This window comes from Chlamydotis macqueenii, chromosome 23 (assembly GCF_036417535.1).
Source record: "Chlamydotis macqueenii isolate bChlMac1 chromosome 23, bChlMac1.mat, whole genome shotgun sequence".
NCBI classification, from domain to species: Eukaryota; Metazoa; Chordata; class Aves; order Otidiformes; family Otididae; genus Chlamydotis; species Chlamydotis macqueenii.
In genome coordinates, this window is record NC_141578.1 from 7,046,515 (window position 1) to 7,074,416 (window position 27,902).

The 27,902-nt window shown below is 45.6% G+C and overlaps 1 protein-coding gene across 6 annotated transcripts; it reads left to right on the plus strand.

The window, feature by feature from the left end:
- On the plus strand, window positions 1–26,089 carry HIPK1 (homeodomain interacting protein kinase 1). 6 transcript variants are annotated; one of them, XM_086765909.1, is made up of 16 exons: window positions 1–185; window positions 948–2,025; window positions 7,525–7,648; window positions 9,941–10,060; window positions 10,809–10,895; window positions 11,735–11,919; window positions 12,235–12,397; window positions 12,777–12,999; window positions 13,869–13,990; window positions 15,508–15,642; window positions 18,213–18,355; window positions 18,526–18,708; window positions 19,257–19,472; window positions 19,773–20,011; window positions 20,398–20,534; window positions 21,767–26,089. In XM_086765909.1, exons 2-16 carry the CDS (start codon window positions 950–952, stop codon window positions 21,986–21,988), a joined length of 3,375 nt encoding a protein of 1,124 aa, XP_086622035.1. In that variant the 5' UTR covers window positions 1–185; window positions 948–949; the 3' UTR covers window positions 21,989–26,089. The 6 variants fall into 6 exon arrangements, with proteins under 6 accessions (XP_086622035.1, XP_086622032.1, XP_086622033.1 ...); XM_086765906.1 differs by having other exon boundaries at window positions 18,216–18,355; window positions 21,503–26,089; XM_086765905.1 differs by having other exon boundaries at window positions 2–185; window positions 21,503–26,089.
- Window positions 26,090–27,902: the final 1,813 nt, after the last annotated feature.

The window sequence follows — 27,902 nt, forward strand, 5'->3', positions numbered from 1 at the left end:
TGAGGGCGCGGCGGAGCCTGGCGGCGGCGGCGGCGGAGCGGCCTGGGGGCTCCCCCCGGCGTGCGCGGGCCGAGCGGGCCGGGCCGGCGGCCGCGGCGGGGCTATGATGCGCCCGCTGCGGGGCTCCGCACCCCCGTGTGTCCCCCAGGCAGGTCCGGCCCGCGGCTGAGAACCCCCCACCGGCGGTGAGTGCGGGCGGGCCGGCCCCGCCGGCAGCGGGGCGTGGGGAGAGCCGGCGCGGCCCGGCGGGCTCGGGAAGCCTCGGCGCCCGCGCGGCGGAGGCCCGGCCCCCCCAGCCCCCCCCGCTCGGAGCGGGACGCGGCGGGGCGGCGCTGCGGGCTACCTCCGCGCCGGGGCAGGGAGCGCCCGTGCCGGCCGGCCGCCTCCGGCGGGGCCTGGCCTGCCCAGCGCCGGGCCGGGCGAGCAGGCGGGCGGCGCGTTCCTGCCGCCGTCCTCCGGTCGCGGCGTTTCCGACCGCGCGACGGGCGCTGCCCCCGGGGTGCGCTCTGCCGGAGCGGCGCCCACGGGGAGTTTGGCTGGCCCGTTCCCGGACCCGCCGGAGGCTCCGTTTTACAATGGAGGGGGGGAACAGGTCTGGCGCGGGAGGGAGACTGATCCTAATTTTGTCAGCATCTTCCCGCTTCCGTGCTGTTGCCGTTCTTCAGTGCTGCTTTCGCATCTTGTGCGGGGATTTCTTTGGCCTTTAGAAAGCTCGATGAAGTCTGCTGCTTGTGCTGTAGGCAGTGAGGTGACATGCAGTAATCCCACGGAGAGCCTCGCTCTGTGATGCCTTCGGGATCAGCAGTTGGGAAGGTTGCCTTCCTAGGTGGTAGGCACCATATGGTGCTCAGAAAAATACTTGTCATTCCTTCTTGTGCGGATGGAGGATCTCAGTCCATCGCAACCTTCCGCTGCTAAGCAGCTCTAATGAGTTCTCTCTTTTTCAGGTATGGCCTCACAGCTGCAGGTGTTCTCCCCTCCGTCAGTATCCTCGAGTGCCTTCTGCAGTGCCAAGAAACTGAAAGTGGAGCCCTCTGTCTGGGATGTTTCAGGACAGAGCAGTAGTGACAAGTATTATACCCACAGCAAAAACCTCCCAGCAGCTCAAGGGCAAGCAAGCTCCTCTCATCAGGTAGCCAATTTCAGCATCCCTTCTTACGATCAGAACCTCCTTCTCCCTGCTCCTTCAGTTGAGCACATTGTGGTTACAGCAGCCGACAGCACAGGCAGCAGTGCAACGGCGTCCTTCCAGAACAGCCAAACCCTAACACATAGGAGCAACGTTTCTTTACTGGAACCGTACCAAAAATGTGGATTAAAAAGGAAAAGTGAAGAGGTCGACAGCAACGGTAGTGTGCAGATAATTGAGGAACATCCACCTCTCATGCTGCAAAACAGACCTGCGGTGGGTGCTGTGGCCACAACCACCACAGTAACCACCAAAAGCAGCAGTTCCAGTGGTGAAGGAGATTATCAGCTGGTCCAGCATGAGATCCTGTGCTCTATGACAAACAGCTACGAGGTCTTGGAATTCCTGGGCCGAGGGACGTTTGGGCAGGTGGCGAAATGCTGGAAACGTAGCACGAAGGAGATTGTAGCCATCAAAATCCTGAAGAACCATCCTTCCTATGCTAGGCAGGGCCAGATAGAGGTGAGCATCCTCTCCCGCTTGAGCAGTGAGAATGCTGATGAATATAACTTTGTTCGCTCCTATGAGTGCTTTCAACACAAGAATCATACATGCCTTGTATTTGAGATGCTAGAACAAAACTTATATGATTTCTTAAAGCAAAATAAGTTCAGTCCATTGCCCCTGAAATACATCCGGCCAATTCTGCAGCAAGTGGCTACTGCCTTGATGAAGTTAAAGAGCTTGGGTCTGATCCATGCTGATTTGAAACCAGAAAACATCATGTTGGTGGATCCTGCGCGCCAGCCCTACAGAGTGAAGGTGATAGACTTTGGTTCGGCCAGCCACGTGTCTAAAGCGGTGTGCTCCACTTATCTGCAGTCGCGCTATTACAGGTAAGCCCTGACACAGTGCTCACTTTCATACGCTGCACGAGCAAAGTAAAGCTGATCCCGGTGGGGTGCCAGGGGTTTTCTTCTACAAATACTTACCTCTTCTGCCATTAGGTCTGATCCCAGTTGAGGGGGAGGAGGAAACGATCAGCCTGTCTGCTGTTCTGCATGTTTCCTGGAGATTTCTTCTGAAATTTGTGTGTAAATAAGTAGAACTGCTGCTTTGCAAGTGTGACGCTACCCAATGCCTTCCTTTTACTACAGGTTAGTGCAGGAAGTTGATTTTACCCAGTCGCTGGTTTCTGGCGATGTGTGAAGTAGCAAACTGGGGAAGCAGTATGCTAATAAGTAGGGCATTTTGGATTGTTTGCCATGATCTGAAACTAGTCCACTAACCGTGGTCATTTAGAAGGGGCAGAAGTCAGAGATGCCAGTTTCTTTTTATCCTGTTTCCTCTGGTTCCATCTTTGAACCCACTTGATGAGCACATGACTTCCTGTGTCAACGCTTAATACATCACGCTTTCGCGAGACCTGTAGCTCTTATAAAACTCTGCCTCCCTTAGCAAAATGTAGTAATGGCTTCTACTCGTGCCTAGGAACTGAAAACAAACTATGGGCAAAAAAGTTAAAACTCAGAAACTGTGTGGCTAAAGCAAGCTGTTCTTTTTCTTTGAATTATTCCTCAGCTTCGTTCTGATAATATTGTGTATTTCAATATAAGTAGCAGTAGACTTATAAATGGATGCAGAAATAACTTCTGACATCAAAGGGACGTGAAAAAGTCTGTGCTGTGCTGTCAGGGTTGCTTTCGGTGGAATGTGAGCTCACTTGACGCAAAACTTCACTAATATCTGGTCCTTCCAGCTGGGACGAGACAGAGGACTCTAGACACTCCACCCCACCCTGTGTCTCTGCCCTGTTTGATGTCTTTCCTGTCGTCCTAGCTTCGATTTAAAGCCCAAGCTTGTTGTAGGCTTCTTCTGTTCGTTCCTCATACTCCCTGTATCCTTGCCCTCTTTGTTTGGATTGGTTTTTTTTTCTCCCTCTAACACCAAGTACCAGCTTTCTGTGCTGTTTCTTTCATGTGATACAGACTTGTCTTAATCCATTCCTCATGATCTTCACCCAGCTTGTTGGCACCAATCTTTCCAATTCTAAACTATTGATTGTTATTTTTTGTAACACAGTTGTCTTCTATGCGCCATAGCTCTGTTAAAACGCTCGCTGTCTGAAATGCATCGTCAGTTTTGTTGTTGCTGCACTGGAAGAGGTGACCATTGATCAAGAACCTGCTCTATCTGTCTCGCAACACATGTGAGCAGAGCAGTTTGGGGAGGCATATGGTGCTTTCCAGTTTCTGGTATCGCATACCCCAGATTTGACTGAGGCAGAAGCGCAAGGGATGATAAGTATCTTAAAGGGGCGGCTGGGAAGGAGGCTGCCTGCTTCATCTTTGTGTGCAGCACTGAGCTCCAAGCCGCTTCCATCTCCTTGACAAGGGGTGATGGACGCTGCAAATAACCTGAGATTAGATGGCATTGAAGACTGTCTACCTGACTGAAGTTAAGAATGCTGTGATGTGGAAATCTAATATTTAGGGGTGTGTAATTAGCTTAATGGTGATGATTACTACAATCCATAATCTAGGAATTTATGGAGAGGATGTAGAAATCAGCTTATTGTGGGAGAACTGGATTGCTTTAACCATATTCACATAAAACTAGTATGCAGATGAGTTACAAGTTGGAAACTTTCAATACTGTGTTCGCTTTTCTGTGGGCTGTTAAAAATAAGCTTCTCATCCTGTATTCCCTCTTTTTTGTTTTTAATATCTGTTACTGGCTCTTGTGTAACCTCTGTCTCTATCCAAACCAGCCAGGCTCAGGTACTGTAAGGTGAATTGTCTGATATATATACCCTGAAGGAAAAAAACCCTTCCTTTGTTAATAATGCTCAGTGCTTCTGGCGGCATCTTGTCCAACAGCCCTGCTCACTCCAGGTTCTGGTTGTGCTTCTGGCAGCTGGACAGCTTGCATCGGCCTCGATGGCGCTGCTGGAGCCGTGCTTCGGTTGGGATGTAGTATTGGGTTTGTCAGGGCGAGAACGCTAAGGCTGGCGCAGGCTCGCTCTCCCCACAGGCGTTGCTGGTGCCTCTGCAGTGTGACTCCAGTCAAGAAGGGCAGTTGCACTGCTGTTGTATGGGTGACTTAAAGTGTGAGTAGAAGTGCCTGGGAAGAATTCTTTGGCTCTGAAGCCAGACAATGGACTAGGAGTAGACTAGCTCTGGCAGTCGTACTTCTATCCAGTGAGTAGTTCCTGTGGCAGTCCTGAGGTCTGTTAGCAGTAATTCCTGACCTGAAAACCAGAATATATGCTTGTTACATCAGGTGCGGAAGGGTATGGATGCTTTTGCTCTCCTTGGAGAGCATAAACAATAGAAGGAAGCAGACAACTTGCAGAAATGAAAAATCTTTGGGAAGATTGACCTCCTTGCTGTTCCGAGAGTGAGGTTCACTCATGTCCTGTGTTATATGGAAGCACAGCCATCATGTGAGTCGTACTCGGATCCCTACCTCCTGATGTTTCCTGTGGGTCAGCGTAGAGGCGCCTAGCAAACTGAAGATACTAGGCTGAAGGACTGGACTATTTGGGCCTTGAGAAGGTGGCACTGAGTGTTGAGGGAGCTTGCAGGGTGCAGTGGTGTCTATTTCTTACCTCTGCTTTGGGCTACGTGACCTACTTCTGTCCCAGTCATGCTGGCCTGGGAAGCAGCAGTGCACGTTGCCAGATCTGACTCTGCTTGCTAAACCAACTCTGAGACGTGATCATGTTGTTCACTGCATTGCTAGCTGCAGTTGTACAAGCTTCATATTACCATCATTCTTCACAAGACAGGGCTGAAGACCCACGTGTAAACACGGTGTGTTTTGAAATGCTGAAAGTAAGTCTCGGATTTTTCCACTACTGCTGTGAATCCTCTCTTCTGAGAGTGCCTGAGTGTATTTGCCAACTTTGGAAGTCAGAGTTTGGCAAGCGTCTATGCAAAGAATGAATGTTGTTGATTTCTATTTCAAAGAGCTTAAGATCGTAAAATCACTTTAATGTCTGGCAGCCCCGCTATAAAAGTGACCTCTGCCTGGTGTCCCGGTTCAGCTGACATCTTGTAAGGCTGTTTACAGCGTTATAGTGGGGTAAAAGGAGATGAGAGAGATTATGATTTACCAGCTCTGTCTTGCAGTCAAAATGAGATCAGGTGGCTTGTGAGAAGTTCATTTATTTAGTTCCAGGGAATAAATTCATAGAGTTCAACTTGCTGTCATTTTGATATTGAGTTTTCAGAATATGTAAGTCTATTCCAGCGTGTAAAGACTAACAAACTCTCACATCCAGCCTTTGTTGCTACTAATCTCTCTTTCTGTTGGAATTGGTGAGATTTCATTTTTTTAATGCACTTGTGAAGGATTAGCATGCTTTGCTTTTTAGTTTGTTTGCCAATCCAAACCAAGGGAACTTACGCATGCAATGTTCCTTATGTGACAGGTTTGGGTCCTGTCTGAATTGGAAATTCCTGTGTAAGTGGGATAACCAAGAGGATCAATACAGTTTTTTGATGATGACTAGTAGACTAATGAAAATCCTGTGAGTGCATCATACTCGCTCCGTTTGTGAAGACCAAAGTACTACAGAAAGGGATTCCTCTTGTTTGCACCTGTTAGCCTGTAGAAAGTTGGATCCATTCTAGCACAGTTCTTCAAAATATGAATGTTTAACAGAACACTCAACGTTCAAATATCAGATACTTATCGTATTTGCATAATCATTCTATATTTTTGCATATGTGAAACCATTCCAAAGTCAACTACTGCCAGGGACTGACAAACAAGAAGGCAGAAACAGATCAGTGTCGAGTTGAGCAAGTGTCAGAATGTCTTAGCTGAAATAGTCTGTTATTCCGGTCACAAAGGGTATATCATGGCTCTGGTTTTGGGGGGCTCGGGCATAACAGAACAAGCTTCTTGCTTTAAAGCTGAATGATAGAGAATAGGTATGGCCTCTCTGCAGCAAACAGCTGGTTCAGTTATCTGCCTTTTTTGATAGATCTCACGCTCTCTCAGGGGCACTGTGCCTGGGCAACTGGGATGGGTGCATTTGTTTTGGAGACCGGTTAATGGTAATTGCGTAGTCACCTAAAACACAGGCTGTATCTGTGTCACCCCGACACGAAGGGTGATTAATTGGAGAGTCACTTTGTCCTACGTACAAACATTTGGGAGGTACGTTCAGGTTGGACAGCTGAGGAAGGATCTATTGACACCTGTACATTATGCAAGCCCTGTGTTTTAGAATTCTGTAGAAAGATCAGAACTTGTTTCAGAGCCTTTTTTTAACAACAGAAATATCCGCACTGTAACACAAGAAATGTCACGCAAGCCCTGGGGCATGCTACCTGAGTCATGACCAGAAAATAGATACCCTGGAGTTTAGGACTTTTCTGTCTTCCTCTGCACTTGTGTTAGTTATGCGTGAAGAAGATCAAGGTTTTCGTGTTTCCTGTACTTTCCAGAGTAAATTCCCACACCACTTCACATGGTTTTTGCAGCACTTGGGTTTTATGCTGTATGCAAATGTATGACCAGAATTTAGCCTGACAGAAGGACATTGGTCTGTTTCAGAACTGTGTGTAAGTGAAGAGCTGTACTAAAACATCCTTTTTTGTTATGAGTCACTTCCAGACAGAAATCTCCCTGAAATTCCACCCTGTTGCAGACGCAAACCTTGCCTGGAGTTTGAGTTTTTTTTCATCACCTTCTCGTAAAGGCTAGGCCAGACAGGTAAATTTTGCATTAGGCGTGGTTCAGTGCACAGAAACCTGTAACACAACCTTGCAAAGCAGTCACAATCTCCAGCTGTGTTCTCTCCGTCCATTTTAAACTCAAAACTCTCCAAACAAACCCTGTGTGAAAACCCACTGATGGAAACTGAGCAACTCTCTGAAGAGCTTCTTTTTCTGGCTCTGCAGATAGTGTTCTTTTCCACATGAAAACAGGCAGCCTTCTGCAGCTGGTTACCCGAGATCTTGAGACCTTCTTTTGAGAAAAGTGTGAGTGCCATTTGCCGTAACTTTTCTTCCCAATTCTGTTAGGATAGGTTGTGCGCTGTCTCAGGGATGCTTCACACCGTACATACTGTCAAGTGTAATTAAGCTGGTTATTGAGGGAGGAACTCCGTATCACAGTTGCATAAAGCCACTTAGGAGTCGGAGGGCACCACAGCAAAAAAACAAATCCAGCCACGCCACAAAATGATGAAAAGGTTGGATCTGTTAGGCCACTTGAGGAAACATCTGCTTTGAAGTGAATCGCTTAGTTTCACGCAGATCTACTTTTGCTTGGAGGAGAGAAGGAGGGGCGTTGTCCAGAGTGATTTATAGGAAAGAACTGCATGCTTTCAGATTTTACTCTTTTTTTTTTTTTTTTTTTTTTCTTCTCCCTCGGAACAGGGCTCCTGAAATCATACTGGGTTTGCCGTTCTGTGAAGCTATTGACATGTGGTCACTGGGCTGCGTGATAGCTGAGCTGTTTCTAGGCTGGCCTCTGTATCCAGGAGCATCTGAGTATGATCAGGTGAGAGTGCGTGATGCATGTGTAGATGTTCAAATGAAATCACAACGATCTGTGTCTGGACCCTCTGAACCCAATGTGTCATATTTCATCCAGTACAAACTGCTGTTGCCTGTCACCTTAAATTCATTTTCTCTCTGTGGTATTCCCATTGCCTGCCTGTCTCTATTGTACAGGAGAGCATGGAGTTCTGTGTTTTAACTTGAGTTGAATGTCATCCAATATTATAGAGTCAATTTACGGTTAACCCCCTGGCTTCCAAACCCAAAAGCTCTTGAAATACCTTCCTGTCAAAACAGAAGTGAGGTGTGTGTCCTGACTTGAAACGCCCTCTATAATTTCACCATGAGGGCAGTTTTTCCATGTGGAGACAGAGCAAGCCTATCATTCCTGTCCTGTTAGTACCTACAGCAACCCTCATTTTGAATGCAAAGTGTGGGCTCCAAGCTCTCCTGAAATACAGGGGCAAGAGTCTAAAATGGCGTCTCGAACTAATTAGTTCTTTCCATGGATAATTAGCATTACTACCTGGGCTCGTCAGTTGCCTATAAAAGGACAAAAAGCCTTACGAGAGGTTTTTTGAGGGTAACTTTTCCACTGTGGTTTTTATGGTGCTATCTTGTTACAGTGCTTGGTATACTTTTCCTTATGTGATAAAATACATGAAAACTTACTAAGTTTGAAAGCTGACTTGTGTTATATCTTCCCAGCGATGTAAATTTCCAAAGGAAACACAGTGGTACCTTAATGAGCAGAATGAGTTAGAAAATAACTGAGGTACGGCGTGGTGGTTTCCTTGCACACTGAGTTTTGTGTGATTCTGAGAACCTTACCTAGTCATGTGGGTGGGCGGGGAGGAGGTGCTTTTTCCATTGCTTAGCAGACAGGATTTTGCAGTCCTTTGTGAGGCAGCATGAGGGGTGACTTCAAGGGGTTGATTTTGGTATCTGAATTGCTTTTCAAAAATAAGGATGATGTGCTTTTAATATTTTTTGAGATTCTGCAGCAGCAAGTAAAAACTCAGGCAGAACTTGAGAGAGGACCTCTCCAGGAATGAGTTCGTGGATTGGGATGGAATTTACAATTATTTTTTAAACACCTTTTGGCTGTAAAGCAAGAGTGAATATCTCATAAAAATAGCAGAACTCTTAGCTGGACTGTTGTGTAGATACAAAAAATATTAACCTGCAGACTCTTCAGGTCCGCACTGGCATAAACGAGCAGTGAGTCAATGAATTTGTGTGGGTCACAAACTGTAACAGTGGGTGAAGTGCCCTGCAATGTGCTGCTGTTTTGGCACAGCAGAATAGCAGGAGTTTTGCAAGTAAGAAATGAGACATGCTAAATGACCTATAATTGGTAATTCAAACAAAGCCTAATTACCTTAACACTGTTTCCTTCCTCATTTTATAAATTAGACTTATTTGGTTTTTTTTCTGAAACTTTTAAATAAACTCCTTTGAGGGGAGAGTCATGACAAAGGTGGTGTCATATTTCTCACTGCACATCTTGAGAGCAAATAGCATTAGCAATTGGACAAGATTTGGAATATTTTAAAAAGCTTGTTATTGTGGTTTTTTGTAACTTGCTATTCTCTTTCCTTTTGAGCGTAACTTTTGATTTCGTAGCTCTTTCCCAATGTCTACTGATACTGCCACAACTATTCAGGTGCATTTTCCAAATTGTGAGCTGGTTTGTTTTTTTTTTGTTTTGTTTTGTTTTTTTTTGTTACATGTGAAGTATATTAAATGTTTTTGAGGATGTAGGAATCTGATTGTACTAGAGGTTTGATCTTGCTTTCTTGGTCAGTGAAAGCTTCGCCATGACTTTATTCTCAAATTGTGTGCCTAGAGTATATGTAGCCAGTCCCAACCATGTTGCTTGGATACTTATGCCTTTAATTATATATCTATACATGATAACTTCTGTGGTATTTTTCTCTCAAAATGTATACTTATTACATTGCTGATGTTAAAGACTATTGGCATTACTTCATCCGTGTCACAAAAGCTTATAGTCTACCCACGTGTACTTGGGCAAAAAATATTTCTATAAAATAAGAAAAATGTATATACAACCTAAAATTTCTGTAGATAAGAGATTGAAAAAGTTAAGTGTCCTTATAAATACTTGAGCTAGTCCCTTTACCTTTGCAGTTCGCAGTTTCCGTTATCTGGGCATTCATTGTTTACAGGTTATTTCCTATCCACTGTGAACAAACCTGGCTGGTAATTACTCCATTAGCTATGAGTTTTTTGTATTGGGAGTCCTCATTCTTTTAATTTTCTTTACCAGATTCGTTATATTTCACAAACTCAAGGCCTTCCAGCAGAGTATCTTCTCAGCGCGGGAACGAAAACAAGCAGGTTTTTTAACAGAGATCCAAATTTGGGATACCCACTGTGGAGGCTGAAGGTTTGTCTGTCTCTTTAATTTCCAGTGCTGTTTTGTTCATTGAGGACTTGATATAAATTCACACTTAGTTTTAGTGTGCTGTGAAAGCATTCAGAGTGAAGACTGGGTTTGAAATGCTGTTCAAATATAGCTGATTTGTGTATTTCATTTCAGAAACTGTACAGACCTCCCGGTGCTCATCTAACAATCGCAGCTGTGCGTGATAGTACCAGCACAGAGTGGGTGTTAAAGTAGTTGAGATAATGGTTGCTTATTATGGCCTGCTCAGTCTTGGTGAAGTATGTCATCTTGTTATCATCTCCTGACAACACAAAGAGTAAAACAGAGAGTATTTGATGGGGGTGTTTGTTAGTTTAACAGAAATCTGGTTGTGTATTGGCAGAGGACAGGAGAGAATCACATGTACACTTAATTTACCTTTAAAGCTGAGCAGCAAAAGGAAGGAGATTTTGCCTTTCTTCTTTGTAAAATAGCCTCTTCTCTTCCTAAATCAGAAACCTTCAGTTCTTCTGGCATTAGCACTACCTAACAGAGCCTTGAAATGAAGTCATTCTGTTGCTAATTCAGTTTCACAATGAATGGTCTTTCCAGCTGAAGAAATGAGAACCCATGGCTGTTCTGGTTTGGTCTGACATGTGATTTGTCTCCAAGCAGGCAAAAGACCACCTGGCTCGGTTCTTTTCTTGCTGCTTTTTCTTTATCAGTATGAAATATCTCAGTTTATATTAACAAATGCTTTATTTTATAGACTCCAGAAGAACATGAGTTGGAGACAGGAATAAAATCAAAAGAAGCTCGGAAATATATATTCAACTGTTTGGATGATATGGCGCAGGTGTGTGGAGATCTTGTAATACACAGATAACTAGCACGTGAATTGCATACGTTATTGGGATCTCTAAAAGTGAGGCTCCTGTGCTGGAGTGGAGCATTCCTCTTCCACATCCTGTTGAGAATGCTGATTTCGGTTTGCCATGTGCCAATTTGCATCAGAAATCACTGTATCAAGGACTATCAAAATGTTACTTATGAAGCTGTTAGAAATTCCTTGGTTTTTCTTGGGCCCTGATCGGGTAGATGCAACGAGTGTGCGTAGCCTGTTATCACTAGGAGTAGTCAAGCAGCAGGAAAGCTAAGCGCCTCCAGGTGTGGTTGTAGGATTAGACCTCTTATTGATCTTTGGAAGTGCTGACAGGAACTACAGATCGTTCTATTTTTTTTATTCTATTTTCAGAGGTAAAATGAAGGAGTATCTGAGTGGTTTTAATATCATGACGCCTTGAATCTTAAATATGTTAGTCTCAATTTTTTATTGCTTTTGTAGCTGTTATCATTACTTTACATCTGTACAGAGGATGTAGAATCTTGCCATTCTGAATTGCTAGCCCCTTATAGCCCCACACAAAAATTGAGCGCGAATCGCCAGGCAGTGAAGAATGAAGCCTGGCTGATATCTGTTGAACAGACCAGCTTCCTGTTGGGATGAGAATTCCGTGTGTGTTTGGCTTCCTTTTATAGAGTGAGCAAGGGAGAGATGATGTGTTAGTGCTGTAGGACCTAAAATTAAGCTAAAAGGCAGAAATGCTTAATAAATATTTCTGTGTTGTGGAATTACTGAATTGCTAGGTAGCAACTAATTGATGTTTGTGTGAACTACTTCGTTTTATTTTCAAGGTGAATATGTCTACAGACTTAGAAGGGACTGACATGTTGGCAGAGAAGGCTGACCGAAGGGAATATATTGATTTGTTGAAGAAAATGTTGACAATTGATGCAGATAAGAGAATTACTCCACTGAAGACTTTGAACCATCCATTTGTTACGATGACACATCTCCTGGATTTCCCGCACAGTAATCAGTAGGCTTCTTTAGATTTCTTGTTTTGTTTCTGGAGGACTTACTGGAAACACAGAACAGCACTTTTCTGCGTTCTGTCAATGCTGTTTTCTGCAGTTCCTAGCTGATCTGAAAATAGCAATGACATATGTAAGGAATGGAATGTCCATAAACTTGCTTTTAATGATTTAGGACATTCTTTTTTTGTTTGTTTGTTTGTTTTTTTTTTTAAGAAGAACCTAAGCCTAAGGGCACGTGCATAAAGTCGGGAACCTTTCGTATCTCTGTTGTACTGTTTTTACATATCTGATATTTTCCTTCTGTCGTTCTGTTTCAGTGTGAAGTCTTGCTTTCAGAATATGGAGATCTGCAAGCGAAGAGTTAATATGTATGATACAGTGAATCAGATTAAGAGCCCATTCATGACTCATGTTGCTCCTAATACAAGCACAAACCTGACAATGAGCTTTAACAACCAGCTCAATACAGTACACAATCAGGTATACCATCTTTTAGTTCATTTATACCAATCAAAGAAATGGACTTGTCTGATTTCGTGCCTTCAGACCAAATTTTGTTCTGTAAAATGCTATATTTAAATTGCTCTCCATAATTTGTAGTCTTGTCTTGGAATTTATTTTTCCAAAACTCAGGCCAAGGCAGTCTCTCTACTCCACCTAATCACATTTGCCTGTCAGTTCAGCAACATAAGTGAAGTTGGTGCAATTCATGTTTTTTCTCCTATGTTGTCTTATGCCTTTTACCTGAAACCTTTTCCTGGTTCTTCCTTCATAGTATGTACTGATGATTCCTGTTGTTTGTTTTATAACAAGTACGAGTGATAAGTCTGACTTTTTAAAATTCTTTCCCCCACCCCAGGCCAGCGTATTGGCTTCCAATTCTACTGCTGCTGCTACCCTTTCCCTGGCAAACTCGGACGTCTCACTGCTGAATTACCAGTCTGCTCTGTATCCATCATCTGCGGCACCGGTTGCAGGAGTGGCACAACAGAGCGTTTCCTTGCAACCTGGAACCACCCAGATCTGCACGCAGACTGACCCATTCCAGCAAACGTTCATTGTTTGTCCCCCTGCTTTTCAAAGTAAGCAGCAAAACCCTTTGTGTGGTACTGTGGTTTCAGCTGGTAGAAATGAGAACTTGTAATTTGCACTAAACTGAGAAAGTACGTGCACCACTCTGTGCGTGTCACAAAGTGCTCTTGCGTCAGATGTTGGTGCAGAATCAGGTCAGATGTGTGTAGACAATTTGGTTCTCTTCCAGGTCACGCTTGAACAGGTGACAGTGTCTTCCCTGCCTAGCTTGCAGTCTTCATCTGGTTACTCAACCAGTTTTTCCCCCCAAACTGAACACAACAGCATTCCACAGAGAGCAGGAAACAGAGGAGCGAGCCAGGCCTAACTGAAAATGAAAGTGGTGTGCTATGTTTTGTGTGTCAGAGTGAATATCTGGTCTTTGAGTCTCTGTTCACACACACTGATGCAGCTGCATAGTTTGCTAGCAACAAATTGTCACAGATTGCAAACAAGTGAGGCTGGCGCAAGCGCAGCTCTGTTAATCCTGACAGTTCTCTATGCTTATATCTGGATTGTGTCAGTATGGAGGGTTGTACGTGAAATGGGAGCTGAACGGTAAGGTTTGAACTCTGATCTTGCTCTCAAGCGACACAGAATTAGATGTCTCTGTTATCTGTGTTTCTGGAAACGAGACTGTGGGCTTTAACAGCGGCAAGCCTTTGAGGACTGTTGTCCGTCGTTGCCCTTTGGCGTACTGGGGCTGCAGAAGTATGTACTTCAGCTGGTGTTTATTAGTGTGCTTTTGTCAAAGGGAACAGCTTTTCTTTCTCTGCATCCGACCCCATGTTCTGCCCTTACCTGGCAGGAGTTTGATTTTGGAAAGAAACTTAAAGAGTAATAAAGCAGCTTAGTGGTGATGTATTCTTGTACTCCACAGCCGGACTTCAGGCAACAACAAAGCATTCTGCGTTCCCAGTAAGGATGGAGAATGCTGTCCCGATTGTACCACAGGCACCTGCAGCACAGCCACTGCAGATCCAGTCTGGAGTTCTCACACAGGTAAAAAGAAAAAAACAAAAACCTGATAGTTAACTGCAATTCCCGCCGCTGTCCAGGAGAAGGTGACCTCCCCTCTGGTGCTAGGGTGAATGCTGGGGGTTTTCGGAACGCTCTGAAGGGTTAAATGCAGATCACTTCTAAGACAGTGTTTTCTTTTGTTTTTCTGGAACATTCGAAGTCTGAACTATTTTATATCATGTGCCTCCCTAGTTTTAGGAGTTTGATTTAATAATGGGAATAAATATGTATTTTTCAGCTGCTGAGAACAGGCTGTATTTTTTCACAGGTGTGCACTGCCTTACAGGTAGTGGTGGACGTTTCTGTCTACATACACTTTATAAATGTGGCAGAAAATTTTAGAATGAATAATTTCTGTGCGAAGCAAGAACCCAGTAAATGGAAGTGGCAACGCAGATTACTTATGTTGAAATTTCATCTTTGAATCAATGAAATTATCCTGAATCCTTCGCAATTAGTTTACATTGTTAGTGTGAACTGATGTGTAGCAATGACATACCTATTTCTGTTTTTTGCAGTTTAAACAATATGTGATGGCAAAATTTAAAAATAATTCTAAAAATGATATTGTAAACATTAGTAATGTGTCATAAATTAGAACAATTTTTATTTCCAAAAGTAATGTTTTAATATATAGCAAGTGTCCAGTGATTCACAGGCTTTGTTCACTGAAAAATTGTAATTGCCTTTATAATTAAGTGCACTTTTATTATTTGCATAGTTTTAGTTTCTGCTGACATTAACGCATACTTTATTAGTTTTACTTTCCAGGCAGTATGTTGTACTTACTGACCTACTCGTAGAGCAGTAGTTTTTAGATTGTGCAGTCCAAATACTTTTGGTGGCATCCTGTGATCTCTGGTTTGTTCAGCGTAATTATACGGGTGACGGTATTCAAAAAGCAGAATACACTTGAAGGAAGCCCACCTGAATTCAAACCCTGCGTTTAGTGAGAGTGCAAATTTACACCAAGAACATCGTTTTAATTAGACATTTGTTGGACTAATATGTGTCTGGGTAGTTTCATCACAGATGACTTTGCTCTTTCACGATACAAAAGACCTACCGTGTCTTCTGTGAAATCCGTTACTTTATCTTTTTCCAAGAGGACTGTATGTGAATTCGGAGGTACGATAGTATGTGCTGTGTCCTGCTAGGGGTGCTGTGTTATGGCTTAGTGCAGAGTATGTAGCGTAACTTGCTCTCTGGGACTCAGTAAAGTATCAATAGCTGAACACTCTCTCGTTTTTACTTTTTAACTGTGTCATCAGAGAGGTCCTGTTCCCAAATTCCCTGTTCCTTGTGTTCCCTTCAGGGAACTGCTTAGCGGAACGTCCCCAGAGGGTCTGGGTGTTGGTTTCACTGTGTCCATTACTTTCTGGAGTCTGCTCGAGCACCGTAGAATGCCAGTGAGGTTAAACCTTTTCTGGCCCTATTGCTGAACCCACTTGTCCTGCCTCAGTACGTGTGTTTCACTCACTGCCTGATCTACATTTCAGGGAAGCTGTACACCACTAATGGTAGCAACTCTTCATCCTCAAGTAGCCACCATCACGCCGCAGTATGCGGTCCCCTTTACCCTGAACTGCGCAGCCGGCCGGCCAGCGCTAGTAGAACAGACGGCTGCAGTACTGGTAATTGCCTCCCTTGATTGTGTTCACTAACTGAGTTTTTGTTTTAACTTAGACTTGCAGAGGGCATGGAAGCATGTGCCATCTTGTGGCTGTGTTCTTGCTACATCTTAATGTCTTGTTGTTTTCCTCCCCAACATCGCTGAAGCACTGTCTGACTCTGACGTTTAGTGTGGCTCTGTAAAGAATCCAGAACCATTGACGATTACTTTTTACCAGCTTAGTATTACAAAGCTCTTCTAAGCTATACTATAGAAGAGTTATAATCGTTCTTTTTCTTCGCTTGCTATCCTATCTTTGCCTTTTGATTGTTGAATATGAAGGAATCAGTCTTTAGCTTGACTCTGCTACAGGTACCTGGATGGCCAGAATTTGAGCTACTTGGCAAGTTAGCTACGTATTTTGTTTTGAACACGTGTAAAGCTGCTTTGCATGTAGAAATGTTTCAGGTCGTTAAGCTCAGGCTAAAATCTCTAATGGTAGCAAATTCTTTAATGTATTGCATTAGCAGTTGATTTCTCTTAACCTCTGTTGAACATTGACAATAATTTTCTGGCCTTTTGTTATTTATAGCCGATCACAGGTAGCTTGCTTCATCCAGATAAAGATACCGTTCCTCACAGATACTTTCAGTTCATATGTATTTCTTGGTTGAAGTTGAAGGTGAGCTCTGGTACCCAAAACGGCAATAGCTAGCTTTTATGCTATTTGGAAGAATTTTTTAAAAAGATGGGGGGAAGGGAATAAGCACACCTGTAAGAAGTGTATGTTTTCAAAATTATCCTCTGCGGTATTCACTTGGCATCTGCACCAGAACAACTTTGCAAGTGCCACAATAAGTCATTATAAAACTCCAGAATCAGATCAGTGAAGCTTATGAAAACATTGCAGTGCACTTAAGTGCTGCTATGCTCACATGTCTTTCAAAGCACATTCCATTCTGTGAACCATGTTGTTTCTTGTGGCTTTGAAGTGGTAGTTTGAGTGTCGTTTTCTTCTAAGGGGGAGACCTCTGCTGAAGGGGAATTTGCTCAAGTCATGCCTGTACTGAGATTAAAACCCACTCGCTGAAGCTCTTCTGAACAGAGTGACCCGATCCCCGTTTCTGAGGACGGGAAGGCAGGAGAGTGGGGTTCTCCTGGATCCCAGCTCTGAGCTAAACAGACCCAGGGCTGTATCTCCTTTCCTCCTCTTGAATTTTGATTGCTGAAAGGCTGTAATCTAGGCTCTGAAAACAGCAAGGGGTGACTGTAGCAGAGCTTGGGACACAAGTGAGTTGTTAGTGATGTTTTCAAAAGTGTGTTTGGGCTGTTGGTTCAAGAGGCAAATTCTGTTCTCGTGTGTGTGCAGTGGACTTGGCGCTCAGCTCCCCTGTACAGCAGCAGAGATCAGAGCCAGCTGTCTCCAGACTTTGAGCCTGGATTCTAAGTTTCTCTGGAGAACGTAGTATTTCTGTTTGGATTCTGGGAGCCTTTGGCGTGAATCTGCTCACCTTTAGTGCTTCCGACACTTCTCCCTTGCTGCTTCCCCTGAGTTTGCATTAGCCATTTGCTAAGCTTTGCATATTTTTGTCCTTCCTCTGTCAAAACAGTTCGTCGCTCGGAAGGCCCGGTTTCTGCCTCTCATTGGGAATTTATATCTTGCTGTATTAAACTCTCTGCTTTGTCTTGTGCAGGTGTTGGCTTTTGGAAAGACGCATGGTGTGACTTTTTAACATATTTCTCTTTTTTTTTCCTCCTTTTTTTTTTTTTTTTTTTAAATATTATTCCGCTTATGTTGGCAGAGGTTTTAGCAGTTCTCTGCTTTGAAGGCTTCTTGTTTGGAACCGGTATTTGTAATAAGTGGATCTGTTACTTGCAGAAATATTTTATTTAAAACAGCAGGTGTTCATGGTGTTGCAGTTTAAACTGCAAGAAAGAGAACCATGTGTTTTCGAAATCATAGAAATATTGTACTGCCAAATTTATTTTGGTTTTTGTTTGGATTTTTTTTCCAGGAAAAAATTCATTTTGACAATTTGGACAGGAATATTAATAATATTAATGAATTGAAAGTGTCTTCACGTGTGTCCCTTGTAATTAACGTTTATCCCAGTGTGGCTTTTCTTAAATACTTTTGTTGAGATGGGGTGAATTTCCGCAATAACAACACTGTCTCAGCTCTCTCAATGTGAGCCCTGTAAGGCAGAAAAACTGAAAGCACCAAATTTGCTTCGTGTTTTGAAGTCCTTCAGCACAGCAATGTGCATAAACTTACAGGCAGAAAGAGCCCTGAACACTTGTGCTTCATCTGGCAGTGCAATATCGGCTGCGTTCTGCAGTGCAGTATTAACGCTCTTTTCCCCAGCTGACATCTGTGATACAAAAGGTTAGCGAGGTGTCGGGGAAAGCTTGTTTTTCTGGTTTTCTTGTTCTCTTACTATACTGAGACCTTTTGAAAAAGTGCAGTGATGTGCTGTTATCTCTGCAAGCTAACAATCTACGCCAGTGCATTTATTGCTCAGAACGAATCTCTCTCTCCGACCGTAGGAACTGAAATCTAGTGAACCTGTGCATCTTTTTGTTGTCTTGCAGCAGGCCTGGCCTGGGGGAACCCAGCAGATACTGCTTCCTTCCACCTGGCAGCAGCTCCCGGGGGTCGCTCTGCACAACTCGGTTCAGCCTGCAGCTGTGATTCCGGAGACGATCGGCAGCAGCCAGCAGTTAGCTGACTGGAGGTAGGGATTGCGCAGGGTCCAGGTCCGTGCCAAATGGAAGTACGTGCCATCGCAGTACTGCCTGCAGTGCACAGAATTTCTCCCTTCCCTTCAGAATCACACAGGGTGCAGCTTGCGGTGCTTGCAGTGTAGTCATGGGATTTTGGTCTTTTTTTTCTTTTCTGCCCTAGGAACGCTCATTCCCATGGAAATCAGTATAGCACTCTGATGCAGCAGCCGTCACTGCTGACCAACCACGTGACGTTAGCTACGGCGCAGCCTCTGAACGTTGGAGTTGCTCATGTTGTTAGGCAGCAGCAAAGCAGCAATGTTCCAGCAAAAAAGAACAAGCAACCAGCACAAAGTGCGGCCAAGTAAGGCTTCCTTTCCCAGCCCCGGCAGGACCGCGAGTGCATTTGTGGAGGTTGTTTTTGTGGTGTGAAAAACTGGTCTTCTGATCACAGGGGCGTTTTCTGTGTAGCTTTTTAATGTGCTACAGTTGCTTTTAAAGATGTCTTGGGAAAAGTCTCTGTACTGTAGTCACTGATGCATTAATTTAAGTGAGAGCACGAGGAACACTACTGACCAAGTGTTTTGCTGTGCTGGTCAGTGGGGGGTTTTACACATGCAGGGTGTGTCGTGCTGTAGCAATACAAGGGACGTCTGCTGAACAAGGGACGGCAGGCTTCTGGCAGTGTTCAGATGAATCGGTCCTGTTCAGAGCACCACTGAGTGCGTCGGTCCCTTCTGGGATGCATTCTGTGGCTCTCTCCTGTATAAGTCTCTGCGCTGAGGTTCTCTCTGTGTATTTCAAGATGTTCCTTGTATGTGTGCTCCAGCCTGCTGGAGCATGGCTGTTATTAATGCTGGTTTGTCCTAGCCTGCTGACGTGTAGCTGAATACTGCTTTGATTTTCCTTCAGGCCCAGCTCAACTCTAGAGACTGTGCCCTCCCAAGTTTACTCGCTCATTGGGAGCAGTCCTCTGCGCTCCACCTCCTCCTCTTCCAATGTGCTCATCCCAGTGCAGGAGCAGCACCAGCCCATTGTGATCCCAGACACTCCAAGCCCACCCGTCAGTGTCATCACCATTCGCAGCGATACTGATGAGGAAGAGGACAGCAAATACAAACCTGCCAGGTAGGAAGTTCCTTCAGGTAGCCAGTACTGATTTGTCGTGAGCTCAGCCCAAGCACCAAGGAGAGTGGAGAACATTACACGCAGAGCCCTGGCTAGGCTAAGAAGCACTGTATAAGACAGAAAATTCTGCATCATGTCTGCTGTGCTGTTTGTTTCTCTAGTTAATCAGAATTTCATCTGACAAGGAGAGAGGGTATGAGCTCCCAGAGGGAGATCTCCTGTATCTTATGAGAAAAGCTAGAATGTTTCTGGTTTGATTTTTTAAATTTTTTTTTTTTTAATTTTTCTCCCCCTCTGCAGTTTGGGTATGAAGCAGAGATCCAACGTCATCAGCTACGTTACTGTTAATGACTCCCCTGATTCCGATTCCTCCCTGAACAGCCCCTACGCCACAGACCCACTTTCCTCTCTCAGGAGTACAGGCGGTGCCCTGGAGCTGCCAAATAGGGGAGTGGCTGACAGCTCCAGCTCCCGGACTATCATTGTGCCACCGTTGAAAACACAGCTCAATGACTGCGTTGTAGCTACCCAGGCTTCAGGTAGGTGTACTGTCCTAGGTTACTGTGCTCAGTAGTTTTTACCAAACTTCAGATGCTGTCTTAGCCCTGACAGCTTTGTCCTCACAGTTTTGGACTATCTGCACTGGGTCTTCAGCAGCTTTAGGTTTCACAAGTGCTGTTCTGAGAGTGGAAGCCTTGGTCTGGTTTCAGTTTCGTTGGTAGATTTACCTTTCATATATGGCTGCATTTAGAAAGATCTGTAAAAATTCTCAATGATTTCTTGCACAATCAGATTTTAAATCGTAATTGAAGAAAAGGCTCTGTTATGGAAGTAGTCCCTGGGAGTTCCTCAGTTACCTAAGCTGCTTATCACAGTGCGTGGCATGTGAGAGGGAAGAATGGACTAAGCTTTTGACATCTTTCAGGCATCCTGAGCACCACCAGTAAGACCAAGCCGGTGGCCTCTGTGAGTGGGCAGTCGTCAGGATGCTGTATAACACCCACAGGGTACCGCTCGCATCGTGTGGTGACAAACGGAGTGCAGCCTCTTAATCTCAGCCAGGTAAGCACTGTGTGACTTCCGCTGACCTTCAGACATGATGCTTTAGAAACACCGCACTGTATGGCAGGAGAATGACTTGGTTGCAAGAGGATCAAGAGCTGCTACCTAATTAATTATTTGAAGTGATTCTGTGGCTATGCAGGGTAGGGAGTGTAGGTGAAGTTTCTCACGGCAAAGAACTTCTTACTGTACTACTAGAGGGCAGCAGAAGGAAGCGTGGTTATGCCCATGTTCTTCGTGCTCCAGTCACACCTGCCTTGCAGTGAGTCATTCCTGCCACTCGGGTGGGAGAGCGGCACCCGGATCCTGCTGTAGCACTGAAGGCTCTCAGCAGCATGAGGAGAGGAGATTGTTTTGCTCCTTACCTTCCTTGTCTAGATCTCACAAAGGCCTTATGCGGGGATTAAGGCTGGACCTTGTCTTTCAGACTAAGCATTGGCACTTAACTTGCCTTCAAACTTTCAGAGATTAGTTTCATTTCAGTTTGTATCACTGCTCTTGATCTTTGAGTCAAGCTGCAGTAGCCTTTTAGAAGAGAGGAGGTGTTACACCTCCAGTTCCTTTCTGGCATGGGGACAAGGCTTTCTTGTGCTAAAATGGGGCAGCCCTGCTGCCACCTTCACTGAGGTACAGAGGAATAGATGTGTGGGAGGAGTTCAAGGATGGGTCAGTCTTAGGACCTGCCTGCATTTGTACAGTTGTGTGCTGTGGTACCCTAGGTGTGGCGATTTGATCCCATTGTAGAGGAAAAGTGTAGCCTTTGTCTCAGAGGAACTGCAGTAACCCTTCTCAAATTTATGTGAGGGTTTCACAGAGTTGGGAAGGGAGGATCTACAGAAGTGTCACTCCTGCAGCTAGAACAGAGGTGTTGATCGAGAGGCTCTGGCTGACCCTCCTTGCTCACCTCCTGTCCACTGCACTTTTCCCTGGGGATAGCCACTAACCTTATTTACTTCTTCTCCCTGCAGAACCAGCAAACAACAGTGCTGGCCTCACAGGAGAGAAGTGGAAATGCTGTCCCACGTAGGCAGCAAGCTTATGTGGCACCCCTGACATCAACTATTTCTCAGGCTCCCTACACGTTTCAGCACAGCAGCCCAGTGCATCCCCACCTGGCAGCAGCAACGGCAAACGCACACCTCTCCAGCCAGCCGCATATGTACACTTACGCTCCGACCACTGCTGCGACACTGGGCTCCACCACCTCCATCGCCCACCTCTTCTCCCCTCAGGGCTCTTCGCGGCACACCACGTACGCTGCCCACCCCAGCACGCTTGTCCACCAGGTCCCTGTGAGCGTTGGGCCCAGTCTGCTGACTTCTGCAAATGTTCCGCCTGCCCAGTACCAACACCAGTTTGCTCCCCAGTCCTATATTGGTGCTTCCAGAGGATCTGCTATTTACACTGGATATCCGCTGAGCCCTACAAAGATCAACCAGTACTCGTACTTGTAGTTCCTGGTAAGGCACTGTCCTGCAATAGGCCGGAGAGACTGGAGGATTTCAGGTGAACCTCTGCCTGGTAATGACTACCTGGTTTTGTTTCTCCTTGGCCTGGTTGTGTGTTGTTCAAAAATGTCTCTGGTGAGTTGGGTCACTAACTGAGCAGCATGTTTTGTTACCAGTACAAGGGTCACTAATTAAGTTTTTAAAATTTTACTTACTTTTTATAGATGCTTTTTAAAAGTTCATGGCCACATTTATTTAAAATTGTTCTGTTGTGCTAAACAAAAGGGGAAGGAAAATCATTGTCTTGGAAGACAGGTCCTGATGACTTTTTTTAACTTGTGTAACTTAAACAAAAAGACTAGCAGGTTATATTTTAGCAGCTTGCACAAATCCATGTTGCCACTGAAAATGTAATGCACGTTTTTCTCATTATGTTGCTGGGGCAGTTTTAAAATCAAGTTAAATATTTTAACATTTGTTCTCTGGTTCACTTTGTCTCTAACAAATTGCTGGTTCTGAAAAAGCCATTACATGTCCGCATATGTTACCGTCAGTCTTTTGTTTAGTTCTCTGCTTTGTTTAAGGACTGGTAGAGGCAGCTGCCTTCTGCTAGCAACATTACATATTCAGGAGTCCGTGTAAACCCTGAAATCTGTTTTGTTGTCTTGAAAATTCTGTTTCTTCATAACACAGCTGAATTTTTGTTGCATTCATTGCAGAATTCTTCTAAGTCTTTTCAAACTGTGTTCAAGATCTCACTGTGTAACAGAACTCAACAGCTTTGCCAGGATGCTGTAGTCTTCAGTTGAGAATGAATAGTGCAGCGTTGCTCTAAAACTTGGTTTCTGCAGCATATTAGATGCTGGCCCTATAACGGAGCTGGATTCCTTCACAGAAGCACAGGGCTTTTCTTTGTTCAGTTTTTCTTAGTATTTTTCCACACATGATTCATTTAGGAGGGAGTTGAATTTGAAATACAATGAAACATCACTGTATTGATGTGTACAGCTTTTTATACTCCTGTGAGCGTATCCTCCTGGATATGTCAACAGCTACTTTAAAGCGCTCTTAATAAGACTTGTATACAGCACATGCATGTAGGAATTGCAAAAAAAAAAAAAGAAAAAAAAAAGGAAAAGGAAGAAAAAAAGAAAAAAATCCAGATTTTAAAGTTTATTACTGAATTTAAAACTATTTTAGAAGTTTTGTATTGGTGGTGTTTTAATATTTTACATAAAATGAAATATGTACATATTGATTAGAAAAATATAACAAGCAAAACTTCCTGCTAACCCCAAACGTTCTGTCTTTGTAATCAAAATGTGTAGTGATTATACTTGAACTCTGTACTTAGTGTTTGTCTAATTCTTAAACGTTCCTGGGGATGGAGTTGATGTATCCTTTGTATTTAAACCAAAATGAGTTGATTCATGTTGGAATGTATGTGATATAATGCAATGGTTAGAGCTCATCACTGTAGCACTGAGAGTAGAGCTTCGTGAGAGGAAAGGATACCTTCTGATTTGTTTTGCACAGGTATGTGTGATGAAGAGTTGTTTGGTGTGTCCCCTTATTGTAGTGCCTTAAATGATGATGTAGTGTGACTAGAGTTTACAGTGAGCTTGCCTTATGAGGGACCAGCAAGCCCCCGTCGAATTGAAGCAATTCACTGAGCTTACCACAGCAAGAACAGCAGTATGTTGCATAGGTGCGTTGTTCTCAGTTTTACTGCTATCATAAAAAGCTACATTTTTGTTCAGAGTGACGCGATGTTTCCTTAAAGCTTCTCCTTGAAATGGCACATGTACTGTTAGATGTCTGTCAGTGCATTTCGAATAAGGTAGTGCTGGGAATGCATTGAAATGTTTAGTCTAATATTGCAGAAGTGATTAAATATGTGCAATCACTTTTCTAGATTAGTATGGCGTTACCTTTCCCCACGTTAATAGCAGAGATTTGTAAAATATTGCTAGCTTGATGATAGAATATTTATACCAAAGAGAGCCTGCTGTAAAGCACATAATACCGTTAAAAAGTTTTGTAATGCTACTGCTAATGTGGAGTTGTTGGGAAGGTGTGTCAGCTGTAGCCCTGGTTAGTGTTCAGAGGAAATACTCATTTAGGATAATCAGTGCAGTTTTCAAACTACACTTCATTTTCTTGGGTGCCCTGTACTAGGACTTATTTCTCATCCTCAGTACATAGATTATCTTGTCCAAATGGACGATGAACTGGCTTGAGTGGTCGTGTTACTGCAGCAATAAGAGGTTTTGGTAACCTTGAATCCCAGTTTATGTTCCATCCCAGTGGAAAAGAGGCCAGTTCTCTGACCAGTACGTGACAAGAAGTGCAAAAGTGATTTCTGAAATCCCGCATTTTTGATAGAAGAAAGTCTGGACAGACCTGAACTTGGTGAACTGTTGAAGGTTTGGCATCTCTTTTGATGGAGGGATCAAGGACTTTGGAACTGGACGGTAGCATTAGCGACGTTGTTTGGTGTGTTTTCAGTCAGAGCACTTCCGTAAGTGTGCGGATAACCAACTGATCCTGCTATTCCACATCGTCAGTGTAGCAATGCTCTTTGTTGCTGTGGGCGCTTTCTTTTTGCCATATTACATTGCTTGTGTTCAGTGCTTGCCTTGAGATACCTCTTGGGTACAGAGTTGTGCCTTTCCATTCAAAGGCAAAACAAGCTCCGGTTCCTGTGTTTCAGGAAAACATGCCCTGTTCACAAATAGTGAAATGTTTTCCATGGAGACCTGACAGGAAAAAAAGACCTCTAGCGAAATCTAATAATTTTGAGAAGAGCTTGCCCGCTTTCCCCCCAAAAAGCAGACTAACCGTTTATCTTTAGAGTCCCTATTACACAGTTAAACCCAACGTGTTCACAAAGCAGGGCCACCCCAGGTGTCCAAAAGTATTGGAACAAGGAGGGCGAGATGGAAATGGCACAGGTAACATGAAACATACTCCGTTGAAAACAAGTTGTCGATTACCCCGATATTCCTCTGTGATACGCAGCGTAAACCAAGCAAACCCCCGCCCCCGCCGTGGCAGGGCCAGGGTTTCGTCCTGGCGCTGGCTGCACCAGGGCGGCGGGTCCCAGGCTGGCTGCAGCGTGCGTTCCCCGCTTCCAGCGCGTTGTAGCCCGCTGTGAGGAGCTACGTCCCTCCTTCCGTGCATAGCCATAGGAAATTAGGTTAAAGAATTGACTCTCCTCGTTGTCAGAGCTGCTGCGCGTACTTGATGAAGAAATATGCTGTCTCTGGATAGAAATTGGAGTCCGCTTTAATTCTTTTAAAACTAGTCTGGGATCGCCTTTTGAGTATTTGGTGACTGTGGTCCCATCTAGGCTGGTCTGTGTGACTCGAGCTGTTAAACCAGTTGTTCCCGTTACCCGGCCTGCGTTCGCAGCTGGGACAGCCACCACAGAGGCAGCTGGAGGCTTTCCTGCTTGGCACCTAGTTGATGGGAAGCAGTAACTTACCTCTGACTCAGCAATTTCTTCTAGTACATGAAACTAAATTGCTTCTAAATGACAGGATTGGCACAGCCCTGCTTTCGTTTTTATTTAAACTTCTGAATGGTGCCGCATGTCCACATGGTTGGTTGTTGCTAAACTTTATATAATGTGTGATTTCAGATTCAGCTTGAACTATATCTATCTCACTACATGTAGCAGTACATTATATGTAATGTTAGTATTTCTGCTTGAATCCTTGATATTGCAATGGAATTCCTACTTTATTAAATGTATTTGATATGCTAGTTACTGTGTAAAATTTAACTTTCTTTTATGGTTGTGCTCTTCCTTTTTACAAGCCGCTAGATACAGGTAGTTTCTGACAATTACTGATCTATGTTTGTATTGCTGATGTACTTAGGGGGTATGTAAAAATAATTTTAACAAAAGAAATAGATATTTAAAAATTTAATACTAACTATATGGGAAAAGGGTCCATTGTGAAAACATAGTTTATCTTTGGATTCAATGTTTGTCTTTGGTTTTACAAAGTAGCTTGTATTTTAAGTATTTTCTACATAATATGGTAAAAATGTAGAACAATTGCAATGCATCAATAAAAAGGGTTAATTTTCTGTACTCTATTCATTGGGTCCCTTGATCTGTTAAAGGGGGTGAGGGGGGTTTTGGTGTATCCGGACGAAGCAGGAGCACTACCTGTTAGCGTTTGCCGCTGCCCGCGGGTGCCACGGTCTGTTCCAGGGCAGCGTGCGGGGCCAGGTCCTCAGCCTGCTCGTTTCGGGGCGAGGCCGTGTGCGTGGTGCCGGGGAGCGGTGCCAGTGGCCGAGCGGGACCAGGCCCCGCGAGCTGTGCCAGGGCTCCTCTGTGGCTCTCGGTGGCGCTCGCTGCATGGGGACTGTTTCAAGTGAAAAAACACTCCTGTCACTGTGGTTTGTGTTCTGAGCAGGGCTGAGCGTGCCTGTGCTGCTGTAAAGCCTCCCATTCCAGTCTGAATCCCACTGGGGTTAGGTGCTGCTGGGAGGTGTGAGTCCTGGGGGACTCTGCACCCCCGCGGCAGCCCAGGCCCTCCCTGGACCCAGCCCCTGCGTATGCCAGACGAAGGGCCCCTGCGTTTGCCCAGGCGGGTGTCCGGGGCACGTCCCACGCAGTCTGCAGGGCGGGGCAGGAGGTGTGAGAGACCAGTGTCAGCCTGAAACTGCTCCAGCGCCGGCGTGGGCTGAGGCCCTGTGGCGCTTGGTGCCTGGGGTGGCTCCAAGTCGGCAGCCCGAGGGACACCGAAGGGCCGAGCGCTGGTGCTCAGCACCGCTAACCCAGGCAGGTGGAGATGCACCCTGGCCCAGGGCTGAGCCCTGCTTTGCTGGTGCCCCGGCTCCGCACCTGTGAGCAGCGGCCTCATGTGAAAGGCAGCAGAGAGGTGCTGGGACCAAGCCCGGGCTCTGGCAGCGCAGCAGCCTCATCTGGGGCCCTGTGCGGCCTGCGCTGTGCCGTCTGACGGGATGTGCATTGCAGGATGTGGGATGTGTATTGTAGGTTGCAGGATGTGCATTGCAAGATGTGAGTTGCAGGATGCGGGTTGTGGGATGTGCACTGCAGGATGCAAGTTGCAGGATGTAGATTGCAGGATGTAAGTTGCAGCATGTGGGATGTGCGCTGCAGGACGCAAGTTGCAGGATGCAGGATGCGGGAGCACTAGATGGCACACTCGCCCTGCACACAGCACTGCAGCCCTGCGCACGGATGCAGCCAAGGCTCAGCCCAGTGCAGATCCACAGGCAGAGCCCAGGAAATCTGGGGGCCGCGGCTGCTGCCCCGGCCTGTGCTGGTGGCCCCAGCAGGCCTGGGCGGGTGGCAGGTCCTCGGCAGAGCTGCAGCCTGCGTCCATCGCACTGCGCCTGGGCTCTGCCCTGGTCCTGGGCTGGCACTGGGCTGCGGGCGCTGCTGCACAGCTCCCATGGGCGCTCGGGCGCCTCGGGAGCAGCTGCTGAGCACACGGCCCCGCGTGGCAGCACACGGGCACGTCCAGCGGGGCAGCCCCTGCGTGACTGCTGCCGCTCATGGAGCTGCCAGGCCGGAACCGCTCTGCTCGGGGGGCCCTGCGTGGGGTGGGGCAGGCAGGAGCCCCTGGCTCAGCAGCCAGACAGGGGTCTGCAGGCTCGGGGGCTGGTGGCCGCAGTGCTGGCCCAGCTTTGACTCTGCCAGACCCGGTGTGTGGCCGAGACAAGCTCAGGTTGGCCATCTGCCTCGGGCCCCTCTGCGGTTTGGCGCACCAGGAGCCAGGGCTGCAGCTGCGTGCATGGCTCCGCACCAGGCCCAGCCTGGCCCCACGCTGCCCCACGGGCTGTCCCCACACCGCGGCTCACGCTGTCCCCAGCGCAACAGGACCTGTCCTCCCCTCGCTGCAGGGGCTGCCGCAGCGCTTCCCGCGCCCCGCACCCC

Coding starts and splice junctions, on each gene's coding strand:
- HIPK1 (XM_086765905.1), top strand. CDS start 950: ATGGCCTCACAGCTGCAGGTGTTCTCCCCTCCGTCAGTATCCTCGAGT. Junction 2,026..7,524: donor CTGCAGTCGCGCTATTACAG/GTAAGCCCTGAC, acceptor CCCTCGGAACAG/GGCTCCTGAAATCATACTGG. Junction 11,920..12,234: donor GATTTCCCGCACAGTAATCA/GTAGGCTTCTTT, acceptor GTTCTGTTTCAG/TGTGAAGTCTTGCTTTCAGA.